At 41.0% G+C, this 26,645-nt stretch overlaps 1 protein-coding gene across 5 annotated transcripts in view; it reads right to left on the bottom strand.

Annotated features, from left to right (window-relative positions):
* Window positions 1-1,988: 1,988 nt before the first annotated feature.
* LOC102077272 (structural maintenance of chromosomes flexible hinge domain-containing protein 1) overlaps window positions 1,989-26,645 on the bottom strand; it is a 52,651-nt gene continuing 27,994 nt past the window's right edge. For 3 of the 5 annotated variants that reach the window (XM_019363073.2, XM_019363072.2, XM_019363075.2), the window contains 19 exons: window positions 19,707-19,771; window positions 19,342-19,470; window positions 19,027-19,251; window positions 13,787-13,929; window positions 13,599-13,684; window positions 13,390-13,508; window positions 11,973-12,134; window positions 11,758-11,886; window positions 11,491-11,570; window positions 11,234-11,391; window positions 9,681-9,800; window positions 9,229-9,314; window positions 8,990-9,112; window positions 8,719-8,900; window positions 5,703-5,812; window positions 4,217-4,287; window positions 2,627-2,795; window positions 2,370-2,528; window positions 1,989-2,292 (listed from right to left, as the gene is read on the bottom strand). In XM_019363073.2, coding sequence (XP_019218618.1) covers window positions 2,198-2,292; window positions 2,370-2,528; window positions 2,627-2,795; window positions 4,217-4,287; window positions 5,703-5,812; window positions 8,719-8,900; window positions 8,990-9,112; window positions 9,229-9,314; window positions 9,681-9,800; window positions 11,234-11,391; window positions 11,491-11,570; window positions 11,758-11,886; window positions 11,973-12,134; window positions 13,390-13,508; window positions 13,599-13,684; window positions 13,787-13,929; window positions 19,027-19,251; window positions 19,342-19,470; window positions 19,707-19,771 — 2,411 coding nt within the window. In that variant the 3' untranslated portion in view covers window positions 1,989-2,197. Of the gene's footprint in view, window positions 2,293-2,369; window positions 2,529-2,626; window positions 2,796-3,314; window positions 3,572-4,216; window positions 4,288-5,702; window positions 5,813-5,850; window positions 7,111-8,718; window positions 8,901-8,989; window positions 9,113-9,228; window positions 9,315-9,680; window positions 9,801-11,233; window positions 11,392-11,490; window positions 11,571-11,757; window positions 11,887-11,972; window positions 12,135-13,389; window positions 13,509-13,598; window positions 13,685-13,786; window positions 13,930-19,026; window positions 19,252-19,341; window positions 19,471-19,706; window positions 19,772-26,645 lie in introns of those variants that run through there. The other 2 variants (XM_019363074.2, XM_025910379.1) reach the window with 2 other exon arrangements.

Below are 26,645 nucleotides of genomic sequence, written 5' to 3' on the forward strand. Positions count from 1 at the left end.
TGATCTGCTGACAAAACAGAAGACAGCTAGAAACTGAACTATGGACTGAACTAGTGACTGAAGTAACGGTTGCAGTGGCTTTAACTCTCTTCCACCACAGCTAACAGTCTTAGAAAAAACAGTCCTTGGTGTAACAGTTTTAGAGCTGACTAATGCGGGGATGACAAAACCTGACTTAACAAAACCTGAATTGGCAAAACCTAAACAGACAGGCCGCTTCACGTAGAAATTTGCTGCGTTTCCAAAAGTGGCCCACACATGGGCCAGCACAAGGCCAGTTGCAGACACACTGGTGGTCCTGTGCTGGCCTATGTGTGGATTACCTCTGGCAAACCTGGTCTGGGCCACCAAAGGGCCGTCATTCTTTGCGGTATGTGGGCCATGTGTAAGTTACGTGCAGCAACGGGCCAGTTGCAGACACACTGCTGGCCCTGTGCTAGCCCAGAACAGTTTCAGCTCTGGCCCAGAACAGTTTCAGCTCTGGCCCCAGATGTCAGCCTAATGTGTACCTTAATTAAGCCATGTAATAACAACATATGCATAATAGTGCAAAACTAACATGACAAACAGACAGTCAATGGACTGATTCTTATATAGCATTTTTCAACTCTCCCGGATTACTCAAAGTGCTCTATACAACATGCCACATTAACCCAATCACACACTTTCTGTTAATTGAGAGCTTCCTAACTACATTCACACATTTGACATGCAGATTGAAGAACCGGGGATCGAACCACTAACCTTCCGGTCAGTAGGTGACCTACCCTACCACCTGAGCTACAGCCACCCGCTAGCAAAGACGAATAAACGCTCACTAGGTTTTGGACAAAGTGTACACACACAAATCTGTCAAACCTGCATCTGAAACGTTGGCTACCATAGCAGTATAGTATTGCAACATGGCATTTGGGTCTTCTAAGTAAAATAGGAAAATAGGAACATAAATAGTGCCTCATTGCCAGACCTGGCCCACATCTGGTTGACGTACACTCTGCCATGACACCAGTCAGTCAGAAGTGCCAGCTTGATGCCGGATCCCGGCCAGACCTGTTCTCTATGGGTCTGGGCCACATAAACTAAACCATAATCGGGCCAGATATGGCATGCCATCACATAAACAGTGGCATCATTGCCCGAACTGGCGCACATCCGGTTGACGTACACTCTGCCATGACACCAGTCAGTCAGAAGTGCCAGCTTGATGCCGGATCCCGGCCAGACCTGTTTTCTATGGGACTGGGCCACATAAACCAAACCACAATCGAGCCAGTTGTGGCATGCCATCACATAGACAGTGCCATCTATGCCAGGCCTGGCCCATATCTGGATGACATACGTCTTATCATGCCAGAAGTCAGCCAGCAGTGCCGGCTTGATACCAGACCCGGGCCAGACCTGCTTGCTATGTGGGTTGTTTCTTTGTCTCGTTTCGGCGCCAGAATATGCATTTCCCTGAAACATGCTGTACTGAAAAGGTGAGCCAGTGATGAGAGGGGAAACCATTAACAAATGGATAAGTAGGAGTCCGTGCTTCATGTCTGAGATAATTTAAATCCTGCAGTATCTTTTCAGATGGTAATCAGTAGTGATGATCTGTGGTTTGGAGATCAGTGAAGGCACTGCGGATTGCTCCGTCTCTGTAGCGCAGACATTTAAAACAAGCTCCTTCCAGCGTCCTTGGATGTGACGTTTCGGGAACCCCTCGAACGTTGACAGATGCGTTTTCTCCAACTTGTCAGTCCTTGCATATACACACGCACACACACAAGTGCACATTTCGCTCTCATTTCGCATATAAAACATTGTAATCGCTGTACATAATATCCCGACATCTAAATGTGGGTAATAGTTGGTTTTGTTTCAAAGGCACGGTGATTATCTCCGTGCATAAAATGTGCGCCTAACACTGTTGATATGCTCAAACGTATCAACGTGAAGTTTTGAGTTTTGCGTTTTTCAGAAATGAAACAACTAAAGACACAAAGTGCGATCTCAAGAAATTTTTTAATGCATACATTCAGCAGATTCAGCATGCTCTGCAAAGATCATAGGCAGTTTTTACCATTACAAAAGTGTTAAAATGTACAAAAGGCATCTAAAAAATAAAATACATTGTATCAACTCAAAGTTAACAAAGAAATAAAACTACAAAAAAAGACTTAGTAAAACAATCAATTGGTCCAATCAGAATCTCTTATGTGGAACTCTGTCTTGCTCTTTTTGAAATGCTGCTGGAGGGCTGACCACCATCCACAGCGCCTCGTTTCATTCCTTTTGCTGATGCTGATGCTAGAAGAAGAACAAAGATCAATTAAAATTCAACAAAATCAAAATAAAATCATCAACACCTTTCTCAAACAGCATACCGAGTTCCTTTTCAATCTCTCTTAGCTGCCTCTTTTTGTCTTCCAAGTCTTTTTCCTTTTGCTGCACATTAGGAGACGTAATTTTTTTGACGTGATCATCTCGCTCCCTTTCTATTTCCTCCCTCTTCGATACAGCTGAGCAGTACTGGCGGAGCAGGTCTGTCAAAAAACAGAAAACAGAAATTACAGCCTAATCTGAATCATTAGGGCAACAAAATAAAGCTTTAATAATGTAAAATGTCCATGATTTAAGTCACCTATTTGTTCCATTAGATTGTGGTACTGCTGTGGGAGGGGGGCTCCAAACATGTGTAACGTGGCCATCGGTGGGGCCCTGTTCTGTGCACCTCCAAACTTTCCCCTGCTACTGACCCTGTCCCCCTGCCTGGTCAGTATGGTGGGACATTGGATCCTGTTCTGCACCACCTGTAAACAACAGCTTTTTTTTGTTAGAGGAAATTAACCAGAGTTTCCACCGATACAGCAACACTGCTGGCGCAAAGTCAGTTCTCCCGTGGTTCCATTAAAGAACCAGCACACAATATGAGAGGTTTGAGAGCCTGGTGGACACAATCTGCAAAGGTCATCGATGAATCATCAGTTTTCCTGGCCCCCCAATACCCACATAGCAAGCAGGTCTGGCCCGGATCTGGTATCAAGCCGGCACTGCTGGCTGACGTCTGGCATGATAAAACGTATGTCATCGAGATATGGGCCAAGCCTGGCGTAGATGGCACTGTCTATGTGATGGCATGCCACATCTGGCTCAATTGTGGTTTGGTTTATGTGGCCCAGGCTCATAGAAAACAGGTCTGGCCCGGATCTGGCATCAAGCTGGCACTTCTGACTGACTGGTGTCATGGCAGAGTGTATGTCAACCAGATGTGCACCAGGTCTGGCAATGAGGCACTATTTATGTTCCTATTTTCCTATTTTAGTTAGAAGACCTAAATGCCATGTTGCAATACTATACCGCTATGGTAGCCAACGTTTCAAATGCAGGTTTGACAGATTTGTGAGTGTACACTTTATCCAAAACCTAGTGAGGGTTTACTCATCTTTGCCAGCGGGTGGCTATAGCTCAGGTGGTAGAGCAGGTCACCTATTGATGGGAAGGTTAGTGGTTCGATCCCTGGCACTCAGTTAAGAGAAACTGTGTGGTTGGGTGAATGTGGCATGTTGTGTAGAGCACTTTCAGTAACCTGGGAGAGTTGAAAAATGCTATATAAGAATCAGTACGTTCACTGTCCGAACAGAGTTTTGTCATATTACTTTTGCACTATTATGCACATGTTGTTATTACATGGCTTAATTAAGGTACACATTAAGGCCAAAGCTGAAGCTTTTCTGGGCCAGCACTGGGCCAGCACAGGGCCAGCAGTGTGTCTGCAACTGGCCTGTGGTTGCACACAACTTACACATGGCCCACATACCGCAAAGAATGACGGCCTTTTGGCGGCCCAGACCAGGTTTGCCAGAGGTACTTCACACATGGGCCAGCAAAGGACCACCAGTGTGTCTGCAACTGGCCTTGTGCTGGCCCGTGTGTCGGCCACCTTTGGCAAACCAGATCTGGGCCACCAAAGGGCCGTCATTCTTTGCGGTATGTGGGCCATGTGTAAGCACATTGTGTGGGCCAGATCAGGACCATACCAATTTTGCTATGTGGGTAGACATTGAGTTTCACTCTTTGGCAGCAGTCCCTATTTTTTTATTTTTAATCCACTGGAACTAATAAAAGTCTAATCAGTTTTAGATTAGGCACCAGCTCTGGCACATTGTTAGTCAAAAAATAAAGAAAAAAAAAGGGGCAAATATTGCACATGTGCTTTAGCAAAGTCACTCACCGCCGTTCTGTAGTTCTTTGCAGATTCCAGGTCATCAATCAGAATAGTATCTCCCAGGATGTTCTTGAACACTAGAAAAAAAAAGCATGAGCAAGAAACTTTCAGACCTGCTGGAACAAATTTAAAACGAACTTTTTTTTAAAGTGCTACAGACTTTTAGGAGAAGTATGTACATACTTTTTGATCCTTACCCCATGCTCAACATTCTATTGAATCACCATATTCAGTGTTACCCTGACTTCCCCTCACCACTTGCCCCACACAATAAAGAATGAATAAAGGACATGTATAAACATACCTACAGTGTTAGATATAATTCAGACACAGTTAAGCAAAGTTATACTATCAGACATCAAGTTCATCAGTTTCATATTCTTCCAAAAGCCTGTTTCAAAACTTTTTTTTGAACTGAAGAATGCTTGAACATTGCTGTAGGTCCACTGGAAAACTGTTCCACAGTTTTACTCCACAAATGGTAAATGGTTTTAACCCTTGCTTTAAGAGTCTTCAAATTTAATTTTCCCTTCAAATCATAGTCCCCTTCTCTGTCAAAAAACATCCTCTGTACATTTCCTGGTAACATATTATATCAGGCTTTGTACATAATTTTTGCAGTTTTATGTTTTATAAGATCGATAAACTTCAAGATCTTTAATTTCAAGAAAATAATGTCAGTGTGATCTCTAAATCCTGCTTTATTAATCATCCTAATAGCTTTTTTTTACTTTTATCTATCAAACCATGTTTTCAGTTGAATCATTTCTTGTGTGACAGTTTCCAAAAGCTGCTGTGGATTCCCTCCAGCACAAAATATATTTGTATCATCTGCAAATCAAATAAACTGGAAATATCAGATGTTTTACCTATATCACTGATGTACCAGATAAACAGTTTTGGTCCCAATAGTGATACCTGTGGAACTCCACAAACAATGTCCATTCATTCTGATTGATATTCACCAATCTTCACAAATTGTCGCCTGTCTCTCAAATAACTCCTGATCCACTCTAACACCACTCCTCTAATGCCATAGTACTCCAGTTTTTCAAGTAATATTTCATGATTAATTTTGTCAAAAGCTTTTTTAAAAAAAACCCCCACAGGCAATCAGTGTAAATTTAAAGGATAAATGCTCTAAATCCAAACAGACAGAGACAACTTTTACCCACGATAAAGAAAATCACTACATAAACAGTCATTTTAATTTTGCAAAAGAGGCCCAATTTCTGCTCCAGCGACAGTGCCCCTTGAGAGAAAGCCCCCTTCCACCCTGTGAGGCTGGATCCCAGGTGGAAACATTTACCCCAGTCTTTACAGGACTGGTGGGGGCATAAGGGAAATACCCCTGAAACAACAGCAAACACAGACTGAGATGGCAAGCCTCTAAAAACCCACAGAAACGCCAGAGTCTTATTTCAAATCTGCAATAACCAAACAAACAGGCAGCGTTACGCTGAGGAGGGGAAATCCATTTAAGGCAGCTCACCGATGTCACAGCTCTCCGGATCACAGGGGTATATCAGCATCTCTCTGGCATACACCGGGTTCCCATGGGGTTCAAAAAGCGGGTAGCCATTTCTTATGTGTGGCAGCGGTCTGTAACCAATTCAAATCACAACACCATGACACTTTGCTCCAAACGTACATCGCAACATCAAACCATGCACGATCATTTCTCTTTGCATAAACGGACACTGCTATGCTACAGTTCATGTGTAGTACAGATTCAGTTTATGTGGATCTTTTCCATTTCATGCCAGAATTTGTTTTTGTGTGTGTCCTTCCAGCTGATACATAATTTCTGTTTGATCTGAAAGAAAATGTCTGCAGACTTTCAGAAGGTGTTTTAGATTAACTTAGGTAAGCATCAAGACATCTGTTGATAGATCAGCTGTTTGGATTTGTGTCTATTTTTTCAGTATTTTGCAGATCAGACATGACAGTTTTCTAGTGTGATGTTGAATTCATCTTAAATTCAGCAGTCACTTCACTTTGATAAAAGAAAGAAAAAAATTGGAAAACCATATTACATATTACAATTAATTATGTAATATGCAACATATTGCATATTACATAATTAACTGATTGATAATTAAGTGTAAACAGCTTTACTGTTGCATTCTAAATTAGTGCTGAAACAATGACTAATATAGATTTATGTTATTCACATGGGGGGGACTAGTACACTTAGAAGTAATAGTACTGCAGGGAGCACTGCAGGGTTTTTAATACTGCTGACTTTATAAAAAATCATGCATAACTGTTAAAATTGTAAATTAGATCAATAACCCATAGTAGTGTGTATTCAATATTCCTTCTCTCAGAAGCAAATAAAGCACTAATACTCAGTATGAGCAGAGAAACATTTTCCAACTAAAAATCAAGAAAACTGTTTCTCTTAAGGAGGTGAACTGTAGCAGCAATACAGCTGAAAACACAGAAACTAGTGATTCCTACATGTGAGGCCTACTTTTCTGTAAATATGCCAAACAAAGCAACAACAAACAAAAACACAGGGCCTGAATACAACACTGTGAAGAAGCCTTGAGGAACTCCTAATTTCTCCATCCTTTGCTTGGACAATGGGAAATGGGTGCGATGATTAACTGAAACATGTGGAAACATACAAGGAAATACAGCACACAAGACAAACAGCTGATTCTGTACAATACTAATGAGCTTGAAAGTCAATTTTTGGCATGACTGTTTAAAGCAGTCTTCATGAATAGTTCTCCAGGCTTCTTGAAGGACATTCAAAGCTTTTCTTTGGATGTTGGCTGCCTTTCACTCTGTTCTCTCTCAAGATGATCCCAGACTGCTTCAGTAATATTGATGTCCAGGCTCTCAGGCGGCTCTTTCACTGCATTGACAGTGTGTTGGGGTTTACAGTCATGCTGAAAAATTAAGCTGGCGTCAGTCGGGTGCTTTCCTGATTGTATTGCATGGTGGATCAAAATCTGATGGTAATGCAACCACAAACTTGGACAGAGCCTCAGCCACATTTTACAGATGGCTGTAGACACTCATTGTTGCAAACTGTAGACACTCACATCCTCTCTCTCTCTCTCTCTCTCTCAATATATATATATATATATATATATATATATATATATATATATATATATATATATATGTAGACAACAATTGGAACATACTTTGGCATACCTCAGCTGTTTTTCCCAGTTTTCCTTAATTAAAAAAAGCTTTGTGAAAGCCATTGGTCTATTTAGACCTTTTCTGATGAGGTTTTAGTGAATTATAGAGGGATCAACCGAGGACCAGATGCATCTCTCAAGTCCTGTCTCAGGTCTTTTTTTTCCTATTTCTTAAGTGCATGATTTTCAGATAGTGTTAATCTGCTGTAGAGTCTTAACAGACATGTCCTCTCTTTTTGTTCTCCACAGAGAGTCACTGCACACCAGTGAGATCTGCCAAGTTTCTGATTAATAGCGCTTTGGGAATCATGTTGTTGGTGCAAAAACACCATTTTGTGTGTCAAACTGTGTTATCTTTGGCATTTATCATATATTCAGCTAAAGAAATGGAAAAAAATGATGTGGGTTTATGTGATCGGCTGTTAGTAACAAAGTTCCTAAAGATACAATTTAAATTAGTTCTTTGCTAAGTTGTCTGTTATGTGTCATCACAACACAGCCTCATTCCTTGACTTAGGTTTCTTGAATGAGTTATAGACTGTTTAGTGGCCTAACAAACAAAAAAAATTCCAGTGAAAAGGTTTGGTACAAGGACTGGACTAAAAATGATTGAAAAAACTGTTCAAAGAAAGAACTTCAGAACACCCAAAGAACTACTGCTGAAGACCACTTTTGCAAAGTGCTGTATGTCAAACAAGTTCAGCTTGTTTCAGTTAGCTTTTTTCCTCTGTGTCTCCAAAAGCAAACATAGGCTTTCATCATCACATTAAGAGACAAAGATTTTCATTATATTAAAATGATTTTAACAGTGAAAGAAACTTTTACCTGCAGCTCAAACAGAATCAAATCAGAATGCAAAATAAAAGCCCTCTATGTTAGAAAAAACTATTCTAAAAACTAAAAGTCTTATAAAAGAGGGATGTGCCATTAAATCACTAGCTAAGTAAATCTCATTAGTGTCCAAACAGCCCCAACAAAGAGCAGCAGGATGGAGGTCTTATATGTGCTAATAATTACAGTCACCATTATTTTTACAGCAAACTAAAGTGAGAGAGCACCTGTGTTTACAGAGTGTTACAATGTACACTAAATGTGGCTATTTTGGAGGAAAACATATTTCCAGACTCCCAAGGTTCAAAGAATACATTGATATAGTTCAACATTATTCCAGCTGACTTTCAGGCAGCCTGTTCAAAATGGAGCTGCCACAAGAGCTCTAAATTACTGTTTTTGAGAGACTTTGGGAAGGAAAGGGCTTAAAAAGGAAAGACTTTAATAAAAGGACACATACATCTTCATCACACGTCACTTAGACGCCAACACTAATAAAATACATCTTCCATGTACCTGTTTCCTGGTGACACAAGCACGCTGTCGAGGGCCATGACCTGCTGCCTGCCCTGCGTGTCACGAGAGATCCGCTGCGCTGCTTCTGTTGTTTTGGTGATGACACAGTCCATATCACCTCTGATGTGCCAGGAGATGACCCACGCAGCGGCATCATCCTGCACGAGGGCCAGGTGGCCAACCTGCATTCAAAAATTGAAAGATAAACACATCTCCAGAAAATTCATCTCAAAACAAGTACTGAATCTTTAAAAGAAAAAAAGAAAGTTACCATTCCCAAAACCTCTGCCTGCCCCCTAAAGTTGTCACGGACGGGGAAAACTCGTCGGGACATTTTCTGAATCGCTTCCGCTTCAGTACTCTTCTTTTTTATTAGTGCATCAATATGTTGTGCCTACAAATACATAAGAAATGTAATTTCCAGTTCAGTTCAAAAAAAGAAAGAAAGTTGGATTTGAATTTCTGCCTGGCCTGTTCAGGAGTTAAGTGTGGTTGGACGTAATAACTTACAGATATGGGGTCAGGGATTTTCACTTTCCTCCGGCACAGCTCATTTTTAAGATCAGCCTCTTTCTTACTGGCATTCAGGCAAGAAGCTAAGAGGAAAAAATATTTTCATTTGCAGACAATTTTAATCACATATGGAAGGGAAACCCACATAAATCACAGATTTAAGACTATATCATAGTCAGTGGTTTAAAAGTATCATTTCTGTAGCTATACCCATTTGCACTGACATGAGATTATTCAGATTTAGGTAACTTCATTAATCCCAAAAGGGGCCGTTTGTTTGCAGCTTATCCACACGACCTACTGACACAACATACAGTCTTTAAACACTAATCACTGTTGCATGTCAAGGCAGAGATCAACAAACAATGAAGTCTAGGAAAAAAAACTAGAACAAGGATATTTCAAATGAGACCTGGTTCAACATACAAGAAGCACACAGCACACCTTACCCGTCAGCAACCCAAAGAGCTCCTTGTATGTACGAAAGGTTTCGTTATATTTCTCAATAGCACTGCTGAGCTCATCTTTTTTCCTGGTTAGTTCAGACATTTTTTGCTGGTTCTGTGCATCTAAAATGGAAAAAAAGGAAGAATTAATTGTTTATCAATTAACAGTGAATTGTCAGAAAGCAAATCTAAGCAATAGTACTATAGTAGTGTAACAGTAGTAATACTATTATTAATACTACTTGTTAAGGTTCAGAATTATTGAGGAGGACTTCAAAAATAAGCACAGATCCAGGCGGGTGCAATTAGACGGGATTTTAATGAACACATGTGTGAGTCCGACCGCTGTGCAGATTTCAGCGTCGAACTAAACTTACAATAATTAGACAAAGGCTTTATAGGGTTGGCAGTCTTCCTGTTACCAGGCAGACTCAAACAAAGCATACGTCACTCCAAAACCACAATGACTTTTAACATAGAACATCATCTTCGCCTCGACGGCAGATGCTTCCTGTCTCCATCCTGCCCAGGCTTATCTTCTGGAACATCAGGTCCACGTTCTGCACAAAATGTCACTCATGCAGGCACAACTTTGCAGTCGCAAGCAAAACATAATTAAACTTTTACCTACTCAAAGGAGTCTATCTAATATGTGTGTGTGCGTGCACGTGCGGGGGCGCGTGCATGCTGTGTACTGCGTACGTGTCGTGACCTTTCTCACTATATGTGTCTGTATGTGTATGTCTCGTCTGTCTGTGCGTGCAGAGTTTGCATGTGCTTTCTGAACCTTAGTTGACCTCAACTTAGGCAACCAGGCTAAGGCCATCCTGTGTGTAATGATCTTAACTTCTATGTAAAATGTATAAAACAAATGTTTCAATCTAATACAACTACTTAAAGCTTAAATCAAAGATAAATGCATAATAAACACCCTACTCTTTGGCTTGCACTCACTCTGCTTTCGGTTTCACTTCTGCAAAAGCATGCCCTGCAGACGTGTTTCCTGTCTCATTTTGGCACAGCGTGTATTTCCTGTCCCTGCAGTCAGTTTCTCACCCACTGAAGACTCCAGTGTAAGAATATAAAAACATTCAAAAGCCTTTAAATTATAGATTCAACTCCACAGTTTAAAGTGGTTCTCACTGGACTTGTAATAAAGACTAATATAATACCAATATATTTGAACATCTAAATGCATCTAAATGCAACATCACTATTAACATGAAATGGTAATGATGATTATAAAAATAGCAGCAAATAATAGCAATAAAATATTTCTATTCTCAATATACTCTTAAGTATAATAGCTTTAAATATCATTTCAGTTTTTTGGCTCACAGGTAGTGATCAAAGTGGGCTGGAATGATTAACTCTGATAAATAGTTTAATATATTGTAATACAGAGATTTTTTTTTGTTAGAGCTTCCAGCTAACAGCATGCAGATACGTCTTGAAGCACTTCTTCAAGTTGGAAAAGAACAGTTCAAACAAGTCATTAAAAGACACAAATTACAATGAAATGCATGCCCATGATGCGTTTAAGTGTAAATGCAAACCTCGAAATGTGCCTCCAGCAAGAAACTTGACACTGGTGTCATACTCCACCGATAGGCTGACTGGTTTTTTGGGATCAGGGAGGACAGTGAGGCTCACTGATGGACCAGGGATGGGTTTTTTGTTGAAGGAGCCTTTAAACTGCAGCTGATAGCACCCCCTAGAGGAAGAACAGGCTATCAACACTCCTACTAGTGACTTTAAAATAGTGGAAACATTAAGACTGATACTGTATTACCACAAATAAAATTTGACTTACTTCGGCCCGCTCAAACCATTAACAACGAAAGAGGCTTTCCCTTCTGCGTTCACAGGTTGTGAAATAACATTGGTTTTCACCTGAAACAATAACAAGACTTCTCCTATTAGATCATTGTATGGTACATGCTCAGACCACCTCTACATAAGCTGAAATTTTGGCAATTTGGCGGTAGCTAAGCTACTTCTCAGACTATACAAGCTATGTACGTCATTTTTCACAGGACTACATGGTGCTTTCTTTGATTGTGTTGATTTTCAAGCTAACCGTCAGTCCTGGAGGTGAAGTCTTTAAGTCCACTACAACTCTCTGGTCTGGAGAAGGGTTTCCCCAATCATCACACAGCTGGACGACAAATGGTTTGGAGATGCCGTGATCATTTAACACCTGCAAAGGCTGAAACCCCCCCCCACAAAAGGATGAGCTATACCTTTAGTTTGTCTGTAAAAAGAAATTAAATTAAGAATCTTTTATTTGTTTACCTGCTCCGGTGCACTGATGAGTTTAAGCTGAGCAGGGAGTCCTGCGGTCACTTTAATACTGACACGCTCCACAAAGTCAGAGTAGCTGAAGCGCAGTTCTCGGGGGCCGAGAGACCCTGACTCGAAACGAATTCCCGTCACCATGGCAGCACAGCTGCTCTCCTGGTACAATACAGAGCCGTGAGATTTATCAGCTTAGATCATCACAATCACCACATCTGGCCTGCTCATTATTAAATAAAGAAGTTACTGAATTTTCTATTCATCATCTTCTTACAGCGCTGTGTTAGACAAATACAAATACAGTTATAATGACACATGAACCACGTACAGTATTTACACGGGTGCCGTAATAAAGCAAACAGTTGCAAATCAGAGTCAAAAAAATTTAGTATAACATTTTAAAGACTTGCCAGGAAATGCTCCTTATTACACATGCTAACAGAATTATTATTATAGAATTACAGGGTCTGGCAAGTCCTGAGGAGTCAGCCGAATGGTAAGAACAAGATCCGGGCTATCAACATTTATGCCCTGCCCATGATCAGGTACCCTGCTGGGATAATAAGTTGGCCAAAGGAGGAGATAGAAGCCACTGACATCGAGACCAGGAAGCTCCTGACTATGCATGGAGGGTTTCACCCCAAGTCCGGCACCCTGAGGCTGTACGCGAAGCTTAAGGAAGGAGGCCGGGGACTAGTGAGTGTCAGCACCACAGTCCAGGATGAGGCAGCGAACAACCATGAATACATCAGGAAGATGGCCCCAACTGACCGCGTGCTCAGTGAATATCTCAGGCAGCAGAAACCCAAGAAAGAGGAGGACGAGGAGGAACCATCATGGAATGACAGGCCCCTGCACGGTATGTATCACAGGGAGACAGAGAAGGTGGCTGATATCCAGAAATCCTCAGCTGTATTCATCTCTCATCTCTCCCAGTACACAAATCAGCAGCTTTGTGGCACCACCTCTGAATTTATGAGGGTCAAAACCATCTCAGTCATATAAAATAACATCGACTTTGTTACCATTTTAGTGAACTTTGACCTCAAAGACAAAAGCTTTCCGTGTCAACTACAGAGTGTAGAAAAATGTTTCGTCTCCTTGTTTACTTGTAAGGGAGGGTTTGTTATCTGTGGAATTCCAGTAATATGACCTTGCCTCATAACAAAAGCAAGCGTCTGCATTAGGCTTTTTTTTTTAATGGTTAGGGGGGAGGATTTAATAGATTTATAGTGGTCATAGGGCAGGTGAAAGGGCAAATGCACACATTTATACCCTTAGCTCACCAAAAACACATAATAAAGGGGGCTTTGTTTGCTCAGATAATATTAAGATTGCATTAGTGCATATTTGATTTGATTTAACTAATATTTGAGTCAACTTTTGTCTTAAATGCGAGCGGCTCTGGTCCCACCTGCCATTTAAATGTGATGGCTGATTTGTCCAGCCCCTCAGCTTCCACTTTTATGTGGTTCACACAGCTGGGGGTAAGCGTCTTGGTTAAATTGTCAAACTGGTCCACAAGCTCCAAGCCTGAGCAAAGAAAGTTATTGTGAGTAATATAGCATGCAACCATGAATTTTAAAAATGTGATTAATTTTAAATGATCAGATTTATACTCACTGATGTTTCCGGAGAGGATCTCACCAAGCTTCACTGTGGTTTGGGGTAAAGCTACTTTTAGACGCTCTGGTTCATCTGGACGAGGCCTACAAACAAAAGAGGGGACTTTATATCTTCACACATCAGTGTGCAGACCGTATCTAATGAAAACACTGAATCAAAGCTTTGATTATAGGTCCATGGCTTACACGATAGTGAAGGAGACGGACACACTCTGGTCCTGATAGGAGACCTGGTAGAAGCGCTGCTCTCCCACCCGTTTAGGTACCTGTAAATCAGGCAGCTTCCCCTGGACCAGATCTTCCAGAAAGACATCTCCTGTCCAGTTAACCTTCACAGTGAAAAGTTAACATTAAGCTAAGAAGTGTCTGTGAAGGTTCTCAGTCATCCAGGTCATCGTAGTCTAAGGAGCTTGGAAAGAAAAGCGTCTGGACTTCTTTAGGTTGCTTGAAGACGTTTCACCTCTCATCCGAGAAGCTTCTGAAGAAGTTCAGAACTGAAGAAGCTTCTCGGACACACTGGTCCTCACAAATTTGAAAGCCTTTTTGAGGCTCAAAATGTGGTTTTAGTGTCAGGGTTACAATTGGATTATGGTTAGGTATTAGGAAATTATGGCTCAGTTATCTCCATTTGAAGCTCAGGTGCACGGTCCTAGCGGCCAACTGGACCCTTATTCTCCTTATGATCTCCTAGTGTTACGTATATGCTTCTCCTTTGCTTACCATTGTGGGTAATGCATGGTAAGCATCCCACATGATGACATATAGAGAAGATGCAGATCTATAATCCCTGTTTTGATGCAATTATCAAGGGAAATGGCCAGAAGTGCTCAAATCAAAATAAAAGATTCCATCCATCCATCCATTCGCTTCCGCTTATCCTTTCCAGGGTCGCGGGGGGCGCTGGAGCCTATCCCAGCTGTCATAGGGCGAGAGGCGGGGTACGCCCTGGACAGGTCGCCAGTCTGTCGCAGGGCCAACACACAGGGACAGACAACCATTCACGCTCACATTCACTCACACATTCACACCTAGTGACAATTTGGATTATCCAATTAACCTATCCCCTCAAACTGCATGTCTTTGGACGGTGGGAGGAAGCCGGAGTACCCGGAGGGAACCCACGCAAACACGGGGAGAACATGCAAACTCCACACAGAAAGACCCCGGCCTGATGGTGGAATTGAACTCAGGACCTTCTTGCTGTGCGGCAACAGTGCTAACCACCGTGCCAAAATAAAAGATTAAAAAATTAAAACTTTAACTTATCCACAACAGGCGAGCAGATCTACCCCCACCTCCATGGGGGAAATCCCACCGCATAAAAAAAGTTTTTTTTTATTTTTATACATTTAGGGTAAGGGTTAATTCAATTCAATTCAGTTCAATTCAATTTTATTTATATAGCGCCAAATCACAACAAAAGTCGCCTCAGGGCGCTTAAGGGTTAGGGTTAGGCATTCATTTTTAATGGTTAGGGTTAGGGTAAGGGGCTAGGGAAACCATTATGTCAATGAAGGTCAATCAAATCAATCAAATTTTATTTATATAGCACATTTTAAAGACCGAAGTACACCAAAGTGCTTTCCAGTAAAATCATGATACAGATAAAAATCACAATATAAAATATAAATTACAGATATAAATAAAATAAATAGAATATAAAATAATTACATAATCTAAATGCAAAGCCAGATGTAAATTACCCTAATTAGCCTTGAATGCCAGGTTAAACAAAGACTTTTTTAGACGTGATTTAAAAGACTGAATGGAATCTGATGCGTGAATATGAAGAGGAAGAGTATTCCATAATCTGGGTGCGGCAACGGCAAAGGCACGGTCTCCTCTGGTCTTCAGCCGAGACCTAGGTTGCACTAAGAGCAGTTGGCCCGATGATCTTAGTGCTCTCTTAGGGCTATGCAGACACAGGAGATCAGCTAGGTAGTAAAATCCATATTGTTTAGGATTTTATAGGTGAACAATAAAATTTTAAAATCAATTCAGTATTTAATAGGAAGCCAATGTAAGTTGGCCAGAACAGGGGTGATAGAATCATACTTTCTAGTGCTGGTCAAGAGACGTGCTGCGCCATTTTGGACCAGCTGCAATCGCTGAAGAAGAGAAGATTGTAGGCCCAAGTAAAGAGAATTACAATAATCCAGTCTTGAAGTGATGAAAGCATGAATGAGTTTCTCCAGATCTTTGCGTGGTATATACGGTCTAGCCTTAGAAATTAGACGTAGTTGGTGAAAGCTGGTTTTTACCACAGTAGAAACCTGTTTATCTAGTTTGAAGGAACTATCCATGAAAACTCCAAGATTCCTAGCAGCTTCAGTAAGGTGATTAGCAACAGGCCCGAGTGTGCCAGTCAGTTGTCCCAGAGGCATATTTCTATCAAAAACGATAATTTCTGTCTTCTTTTCATTTAAATTAAGAAAGTTACGTGATAACCAGTCTTTAACATCCCTCAGACAATCAAACAGAGGATGTAGAGAAGATGAAACATCCCCAGTCAGGTGGAGGTAGATTTGAATATCATCAGCATAGCAGTGAAAAGAGACATTATGTTTTTCAAAGATGGAGCCCAAGGGCAGCATGTACAGAGAAAACAACACAGGACCCAATATCGAGCCCTGGGGCACACCACAGCAAAAAGGGGCAGAAGAAGAGGAATATTTTCCCATCATGACAGAGAACGACCTCTCAGAGAAATATGATTTAAACCATGATAGAACATTTCCTTTAAGGTCTACTACTTGTTCCAACCTTGCCAAAAGGATATCATGGTCAACCGTGTCAAAGGCTGAAGTCAAATCCAATAGAACTAAGACCACAGAGCGCCCAGAGTCAGCGATTAGAAGAAGGTCATTGAAAACTCTTAGTAGGGCAGTTTCGGTGCTGTGACGCGGTCTAAATCCAGACTGGAATTTATCACTTATACCATTTCTCTCTAAGTGGGTCTGTAGTTGCTGAAGCACTATTTTCTCTAAAATTTTTGACATGAAAGGGAGTTTAGAAATCGGCCTGTAATTTGCTAGTGTTACGATCAAGGCTGCTTTTCTTGATAACAGGTTGCACGACTGCATGTTTAAAGACAGTCGGAACACAGCCAGATAACAGTGATGAGTTCATTAAAAATAAGATACAGGACCCGATTGTATTCAATGCATCCTTAATAATACGAGAAGGAATAATGTCATGCAGAGAATTTGAGCTTCTCTGGTTATTAATTATTTCCTTTAAAGTCGAGAATGACACAGGTTCAAACTGTTGAAAGACTGTTGAACATTCGGAAACTGGGGCTTGATTTACTACCAGAGAATGTGGGGCCCTTAACACTGAGATTTTATCTATAAAATAATTTAGAAATTTTTCACAGAGGGCCGGGGAGGCACCCATCGAAACATCAGAGCAGGGATTAACCACTGAGTTAAAGATTTTAAACAGAACTCGAGGATTGTGACTATTAGTTGCAATAATGTTCGACAAAAAAGAAGTTTTTGCCATTTTGGCAGCCTTCTGAAATTTAGACCGGCTCATATGCAGGATGTCAAGGGACACCTGAAGTTGATCTTTTTTCCATCTCCTCTCAGCTCGACGACATTCACGCCTAAGAGCAAGGGTGGATTCATTTAGCCAGGGTTGGCGAGAGGTTTTACGGCGTTTAGTCTTTACTGGAGCCACAGTGTCCAAAATAGAAGAGCATGTAGAAATAAAAGAGTTGACTATGCCATCAACCGAGAGAGGTGCATTACTAATGTCATCGTAACAGGCAGAGTTAGCAAAGGCCGCAGAGAAAAGGTCAACAGCCTCAGAATTAATCAGACGCGATAGGCTCAGTGGACCCTCAGAGTTCAGTTCCATATTGCATAACTGAACATCAAACATAACTGGGAAATGGTCCGAAATCCCAGCATCATTAATGTCCGTGATGCAAATATCCAGTCCATACGACAATACCAAGTCCAGCATATGCCCTTTAGTGTGGGTTGATTTTCTCACCCACTGAGTGATATTAAAAGAGTCAATAAGGGCAAGAAAGTCCTTAGCCAATAAGTCCGCCTCACAGCATATATGAATGTTAAAATCACCACAAATAAGAACACGATCATAATTTAAAAAGATAAATCCTAAATGATCAGCAAATTCACGGATAAAATCCTTGTTGCGCTTCGGAGGTCGATACACCACCGCACAGAGGGTCCGGGGGGAGTCGGACAGCTCCAGTAGTTGTACTTCGAAGCTGGAATATGAGGCAGGAGGCAGTTGCCGCACTTGGAATTTACTTCTAAAAACCGAGGCTAGCCCTCCACCCCTGCCCACGGTCCTAGGAGAGTTAAAGAAAGCACAATCCAGAGGAAGAAGTTCCGAGAAGGAAGAGGACTCACTGGGGCGAATCCAGGTCTCCGTTAGAAACAGGATGTCCAGCCTTGACGCGAGAAAAAAGTCGTTTACAACGAAGGACTTGTTCACCAGTGACCTAGTGTTTAGCAGAGCCATTCGGAGCGTAGCCACATTAACGCTACTAGGAGCGCGTCCCAGCCAGCGAAGATTGCTGTGATCCACACCTCCTCCAGAGACCCGCTTCCAGCTCCATACAGGTGGGCACTCAACTGGTAGGACCGAGTGGGCTTGCTGGCCAGCATAGCAAATCCATTGATGGCAACACAGTCTGAAAGTATACTGGGAGGGCCGCAAGATGTCTATGATGGAGCAGTGATTAACCACTTCATGTGCTTTTAAATAGGCTTTAATACGAACGCGAAAACCACTCCGTTTACCCCGTTTCCTATGTCGTTTCTTGTGTGGTGGAAAAAAAGGCAGGTAGTATGTGCAGGCGGAAGTATCCGTTCGAGACTGGGAAAAATTCCTTAAGTTCCAATATAGATCCAGCTTTTGATGATTCAAGGGTCGAAGATTTAAAAGTGTTTGTCGATCATAGGCAATTAGAGCAGTAACATCCGGAAAGCATATAGAAAATAGTAAGGCAAAGAGTAAACAACACTCAGGAAGACGGATCCAGAGACGGCTCGCCGTACACACTGGCGCCATCTTGGACTGTCCAAGATGGCTATCTTAGTGAGGACCTAAGATAGTGAGGACCTATCTTAGGTCCTCACTAAGATAGCTGAACGGGCTTCTGTGTGTGTGTGTGTATGTGTGTGTGTGTGTGTGTGTGTGTGTGTGTGTGTGTGTGTGTGTGTGTGTGCGTGTGAAAAACAGAGGTGAGCATTCTTGCTAAAGATCTAATCATCTTGCACAATGACAACCATATTGAGCCACAATTCTCTAACACATTCAATTCTTCTTTTTTTGTATTCCTTTAATTCTTTCATAAGGGTAAAAAAATAGGTTTTTCATTTACAAAATCCAACACCTACCTAAAAATCTATTACAAGAGTAAACAGCAATATTTGCACATTACACACCTTGATCATGGAGGCTATTTCAGCAGTGAGCGGTACCTCCCTGCCAGCTTCATCATACAGCTTGTAGAATAAGTTCTGCAGCAGTCCGCCGGCTATCCATTTGATCTTTTCACTGTTCCTCAGCACCAGATTCTCATTGTCCTGACTGTACAGCTCCATCACAGAGACCTGTGTGCTGGGCAGCACCCTCAGCTCCTTCATGACCAGTGGTATGTTTTTGTAACTCTAGAATGAAAAGAGGAGAGAGATACTACAAACATGCTACATACTTGAAAATATTCTTCTGAGCAGAAGACTTCTTTTTTTCTAACTCACAGGCATCACAAATTGAGCTTTGAGCTCTTGTTGCTCTCCTTTGATTATTTTCAGGTTAATGGGCTTTGTCACAAGCTGGCCAGCACCGGTGCTGCTGCAATCAGTGACCACCGGGGGGAAACCTTTAACCTGGAAATGTTTAAATACAAACAAAACAAAAACAAAAACAAAAACAAAAACAAAAAGATTCAGCCTGTGTAGTGCCTTACAGACAGAAACAAGACACCACTGAGAATAAATAGGCCAACATATATAAAACAGCTCATTATGGTCTAAATAATCTAAATATTCTTTCAGCGGACGATCTGTTTGGGGTTAGCGGTGATATTTCCAGACTCGTCGTGAATTTTGACATGAAACGTGACCTGGTCTCCGTTCTCCACATCAATTGATGTTTCCTCCGGTTTCATGTGGAGGGAATGTGGGATACCTGAAAAACAACACAAAATCAGGGAATCCTCAAGAAAAATAAGGCAAAAATCTAATTTACCTTGTCTTAATGTTAGCAGCCAACAGACTATCATTTGAACCACAGCTAAATGACATCTGTTACCTTTAGAGTGATGCTACAAAGTGTCCTGGGGACACTTTTTCTATCCTGATTCACATGAAACACTTTAGTTTTTCTTTTTTCAAGATATATTTATTGAGCAATTCACATGTTTGTATGACAATGGAATTTACAGCATCAGATAGTTGCTCTGATTTTGTATATTAACATCACATAGCATAAGAAAATATAACAAAACATAACATGGTACAATACCCTCCCACACGCCCACAACCCCAGTCCCAGCTGTCCAGCTAGCTTGTCATAGTGAGAAGCCAAGAAACTATAACTGCTTGTTATAGCTGCAAAAATGTAGCGAGAGGTGCCCAAATTTTACTGAAAGAAGAGAGCCCATCACAAAAAGTATATCGTATTCGCTCCAGATGTAGTGTACTTGCCAGCTCATTAAGCCAGAGCTTTAAGGGGGGTGCATCTCTCTTCTTCCAATGAGTGAGATTAAGTTTCTTTGCAATAACAAAATACAATAGGATATAAAACATCGCTTTGCACTTTCTATTCCCACAGTATCATCAAATATGCCCAGAATAATTATTAGTGGATCAGAGTTCAACTACACATGAAGAATTTGAGAGATTAAATCAAAGATGTCGGCCCAATATTTTTTTTTACCTTGGGACAAAAAACAAAACTGTGGCTCAACGTATCTTCAGCTAGGGAGCATTTCTCACAGATAGGAGAGACCTCAGGGTATATTTTATTTAACCTTTCTCTTAAAAAGTGTAGACGATGTAAAGTTTTAAACTGAATCAAGCATTGTCTTGCATTATAGGAGCATTTATGGATATTCTGCAAACTTTCCTCCCATTGAATGTCTGTGATTGTGATACCTAATACTTCTTCCCATTTAGATTTGATAAAGGATGAGCTCACAGGGCTTATTGACATTAGATTCTGATAGGTGCGAGAGATAAATTTCTCACTACAAGGTGAAAGTTGGAGACACTTGTCGAGACCGGAGATGTTGAGACTCTCAAAGCCCTGTACGTATTTCCTGACATAGTCTCTTATCTGCTGGTATCTAAAAAGGTCTCTCCCTGGTAGCTTGTATAACTCCTGTAACTGCTTGAAAGAGGCAAAGACAACTTCCCAGTATAGATTACTGATTGTGCAAAGTCCTACCTGTTTCCAGTTTCTAAATGTATTGTCTAGAATAGACGGTTTAAAAGATGGATTCCCTGCAATGGGTGTAATAGGGGATAGAGACTTCAAATTAAAGTGTAGTTTAATCTGCTTAAGAATGTATATGGTGCTATGTATTACCACATTGCCGTCATATATAGACTTATCAATGGGCAGGGGAGACAGCAGTATAGCTCCTATACAGTAAGGCTGACAAGCTTCCAGCTCCAGTTGCAACCATGTGAGGGGGTTGCCATTGTCAGCTAACCAGTATGTCATGAATTTTATATGCGAAGCCCAGTAATAGAACAAGAAATTCGGAAGCGCTAACCTTCCCTCTGTTTTAGACTTGAAAAGATGTTTCCTAGCAATTCTATGTGTCTTATTGCCCCATAAAAAAGGTAAGATTAGTGAATTTAAGTTTTTAAAAAATGTTTTACAAAGGAACACAGGGAGATTTTGAAATAAGTACAACCCCTTAGGCAAAATTATCATCTTTATAGCATTAACTCTACCAATGAGTGATTTAGGAAGCGTATTCCAGAACTGTATACTTGACTGAAGCTCAGATATTAAGGGAGAGAAGTTAGATTTTAATAGAGAGGAATAGCATTTTGTAACCTGAATACCCAGATAAGTGAGCTTCTCACATTCTATACTGAATGGGAGGTTTTGCAGCCATGATGGGTTACTCACATGTATAGGCATTAGTTCACTTTTATTCAGATTTATCCTGTATCCAGAGAAAGACCCAAATAACTTAATTTTGTTTAATATGGCAGGAATAGTCTTTCCTGGTTGGGTGATATATGATAACACATCATCTGCATAGAGTGAGATTTTTTTAGTAGTTGTATCAGTATTATAACCAAAAATAGTTGGATCTTTGTGTATGCTTTCAGCAAGGGGCTCTATTGCCAAGGCAAATATCAATGGGGAGAGGGGGCATCCCTGTTTTGTCCCTCTATATAAGCCAAAGGATGGTGATAGAATCTGGTTGGTAAGAACGTGAGCATGAGGATTGACATAAAGTAACTTCACCATTGAAATAAATTTCTTACCCAATTTAAATCTTTCTAATATTTCGAACAAATAGGGCCATTCAATCTGGTCAAATGCCTTCTCAGCGTCAAGTGCCAAAACTGCCAACTCTTCTTTAGGTCTGGCAGTGGAGTAAATATTGTTAAATAGTCGCCTGAGATTAAAAGATGAATTTCTCTGGGGTATAAATCCAGTTTGATCTGGGTGTACTAACTGTTTTAAAAAGGGGCTTTTGCTATCTATCGGCAAGTATTTTAGAGAATAGTTTCCCATCCAGATTTAGCAAGGAGATGGGACGATAAGAACCAACATTCTCAGCATTCCTACCTTTTTTATAAATGACAGTTATAATTGCCTCTGTAAGGGTGGGAGGGAGGACTTTATCTACTAGAGCTTGAGTGAATGTTTTATGCAGGTATGGGCACAAAACCTCACAAAATTTCTTATAAAATTCACTGGGGATGCCATCTGTTCCAGGAGCCTTATTGTTCTTACTTGAAGCAATTGCCCTCTTGATTTCTTCTATTGTTATGTCTGAGTTTAAGCATGCAAGTTCATCCTCCCCTAGGTTTGGAAAAGTGCAGCTATCCAAGAATTTTTTCATAGAGCCACAATCTGTATTTTGTGTAGCATATACATTTTGATAAAATTGAAAAAATTGATTGTTAATGTCTCTGGGGGCCGTTAAAGCCTCACCTGCATTATTTTTAATTTTATTAATTGTACTGTCTTGTTCTTGTTTCCTAAGTTGTCTTGCTAATATTTTATATGGTTTGTCACCAAGCTCAAAGTATTTCTGCTTGGTGTACAAAAAGGCTTTACTGATTTTTGCTGAGAGCAGATTATTATATTCATATTTTAAAGACGGCATTCTCTTATGTAGCATAGTGGATGACGTTTGGGTGTTCTCTTTATCCAAATCTTTAATTTGTTTGTCCAAATCAAGGAGCTTAGCTCGGTTTCTCTTCCTTCTGGCTGGTTCAAAAGAGATAATAGCACCCCTTAAATAGGCCTTAAAGGCCTCCCAAAGTGTAGCATAATTATTTTCTGAGTTGTCATTTACATTACAATACAGAGAGATCTGTGCTTCCAAATATTCCTGAAAATCCTTCTCACTTAACAATAGAGGGTTAAGCCTCCATATCTGCTGCGGTCTAGTTGTGTTTTGGATATTTAAGGTTAATGTGACAGGGGAGTGATCCGAGATGACAATATTGTGATATTTTGTGTCAATGACATATGGCATTAGTTTGGCATCCAAAAGAAATTAGTCAATTTTACTATATTAGTAGTCCCTGCCAGTGGGGCTGGCTATTCTCCAAACATCAGACACATTCGAATTATCAATAAAGGTGTTAAGAAATGCACTGGAGTTGTTCCTGACCTGCTTAGTTAAAGAAGATCTGTCAAGGTAGGGGTCCAACACACAGTTAAAATCCCCACCGATGATAAGGTTTGTTTGGGACATGTCTGGGATAAGGCCCATCACTTTTTTAAATAAAGATGGATTGTCCACATTTGGGGCATATATATTCAATAGAGTGAGAGGTATAGAAAACTGCTCCCCAACTACAATCAAATAGCGTCCGTTTTTGTCTGATATTGTGCTTTTATGTACAAATGGAATACCCTTCTTTATCATAATAGCTGTACCTCTCGCTTTAGCAGGGAAGGTAGAATGGTACACATTCTCAATCCACCTACACTTTAATCGTATATGAAATTTATCTTTCAAATGAGTTTCCTGCAAGAACACAATATCCGATCCCAATGTTTTAAGATGAGAAAGAACTTTCCCTCTTTTAACTGGATTGTTTAAACCTCGCACATTCCAACTAACGAAGGTTACATTTCTATCGCTTTGTAAGCTTACATTACAGGGAGTGCAGAATTATTAGGCAAGTTGTATTTTTGAGGAATAATTTTATTATTGAACAACAACCATGTTCTCAATGAACCCAAAAAACTCATTAATATCAAAGCTGAATGTTTTTGGAAGTAGTTTTCAGTTTGTTTTTAGTTTTAGCTATTTTAGGGGGATATCTGTGTGTGCAGGTGACTATTACTGTGCATAATTATTAGGCAACTTAACAAAAAACAAATATATACCCATTTCAATTATTTAGTTTTTACCAGTGAAACCAATATAACATCTCCACATTCACAAATATACATTTCTGACATTCAAAAACAAAACAAAAACAAATCAGCGACCAATATAGCCACCTTTCTTTGCAAGGACACTCAAAAGCCTGCCATCCATGGATTCTGTCAGTGTTTTGATCTGTTCACCATCAACATTGCGTGCAGCAGCAACCACAGCCTCCCAGACACTGTTCAGAGAGGTGTACTGTTTTCCCTCCTTGTAAATCTCACATTTGATGATGGACCACAGGTTCTCAATGGGGTTCAGATCAGGTGAACAAGGAGGCCATGTCATTAGTTTTTCTTCTTTTATACCCTTTCTTGCCAGCCACACTGTGGAGTACTTGGACGCGTGTGATGGAGCATTGTCCTGCATGAAAATCATGTTTTTCTTGAAGGATGCAGACTTCTTCCTGTACCACTGCTTGAAGAAGGTGTCTTCCAGAAACTGGCAGTAGGACTGGAAGTTGAGCTTGACTCCATCCTCAACCCGAAAAGGCCCCACAAGCTCATCTTTGATGATACCAGCCCAAACCAGTACTCCACCTCCACCTTGCTGGCGTCTGAGTCGGACTGGAGCTCTCTGCCCTTTACCAGTCCAGCCACGGGCCCATCCATCTGGCCCATCAAGACTCACTCTCACTTCATCAGTCCATAAAACCTTAGAAAAATCAGTCTTGAGATATTTCTTGGCCCAGTCTTGACGTTTCAGCTTGTGTGTCTTGTTCAGTGGTGGTCGTCTTTCAGCCTTTCTTACCTTGGCCATGTCTCTGAGTATTGCACACCTTGTGCTTTTGGGCACTCCAGTAATGTTGCAGCTCTGAAATATGGCCAAACTGGTGGCAAGTGGCATCTTGGCAGCTGCACGCTTGACTTTTCTCAGTTCATGGGCAGTTATTTTGCGCCTTGGTTTTTCCACACGCTTCTTGCGACCCTGTTGACTATTTTGAATGAAACGCTTGATTGTTCGATGATCACGCTTCAGAAGCTTTGCAATTTTAAGACTGCTGCATCCCTCTGCAAGATATCTCACTATTTTTGACTTTTCTGAGCCTGTCAAGTCCTTCTTTTGACCCATTTTGCCAAAGGAAAGGAAGTTGCCTAATAATTATGCACATCTGATATAGGGTGTTGATGTCATTAGACCACACCCCTTCTCATTACAGAGATGCACATCACATAATATGCTTAATTGGTAGTAGGCTTTCGAGCCTATACAGCTTGGAGTAAGACAACATGCATGAAGAGGATGATGTGGACAAAATACTCATTTGCCTAATAATTCTGCACTCCCTGTATTCTGAGCAGCCATGTCAGTGAGAAGTAGGGAATGTCATTATCCGGCTCTGCAGTATTTAAAGTGACAACGTAACAGCTGGGCGTGGGACCCACCCTCCCCTTCCTTCTAACCCCCCAAACAAACATTAGAAAAAACAGATTTAAATCAATAAACACAAGTGTGAACTCTGACCACATATACAAGGGTAAACAAGCAGCGGCGCGAGAAAAGAGAACTACAGGAAGCACTCACAACAGGTAAAATAACAATCAAAAGGTAAAGTAAAATAAAATAAAAAAACAACAAAAGAACACCACAATATACTTCCCCGTACTGTTACTGCTAACCTCTGTTAACCTAGTAACTCTTACCTTCTAACTGACAGCTCATCAATAGTAATAAACGCTCCGTATTCACATTTAAGTGGGATATAAATGGAAAACAAAAAACACAGTCCTGTGTCAACGTTATAGATATATCCTTGCTTTTAATATATTTTAAGGTGGATGGGAGAGGTCCTTCTCCACGTAGTCGAGGGCTTCTTTGGGATCAGTAAAAGTTTTCCTCATATCACCATGGGTCACTAGCAGCTTTGCAGGGTATACCAGTCTGTACCTGACGCCGGGCATCCCACGTAGTACTCCTCTCACATTTGCAAATGCGGCTCTGCGTTTGGCAACAGAGGGAGGCAAATCTGGGAAGATGTTTATTTTAAACCCCTTATACGTCAGGTTCCTGTTCTCTGCAGCTTTCCGCAGAATTTCCTCGCGAACGTGGTAGTAGTCCAATCTCAAGATAATGGGCCGGGGAGAATCACTTTGTTTGGGACGTTGGCGATTTACTCTATGTGCTCGATCGATAAGTGGTTTCTCCTCGAGAGATAACGCCTCCGCCAAAAGTTGTGAAACAAACTCAGTCATCTTGGGTCCCTCTGTGCCTTCTGGTATTCCCACGATTCTTACATTATTCCTCCTGGAGCATGCCTCGAGGTCTTCACATTTCTCATCTAACTTCTTTAACTCCGTAGATGAACGCTCCACAGTGGCCTTGAGAGTGGCGATGGTGTCTGAGTGGTTTGAGGCACAGGCCTGCAGTTCAGTCAGAGTGTTATCATGCCCGGCCACGTCGCTTTTTATGTCCGAAATTGAG

Source organism: Oreochromis niloticus, linkage group LG9 (assembly GCF_001858045.2).
Source record: "Oreochromis niloticus isolate F11D_XX linkage group LG9, O_niloticus_UMD_NMBU, whole genome shotgun sequence".
NCBI lineage: Eukaryota > Metazoa > Chordata > Actinopteri > Cichliformes > Cichlidae > Oreochromis > Oreochromis niloticus.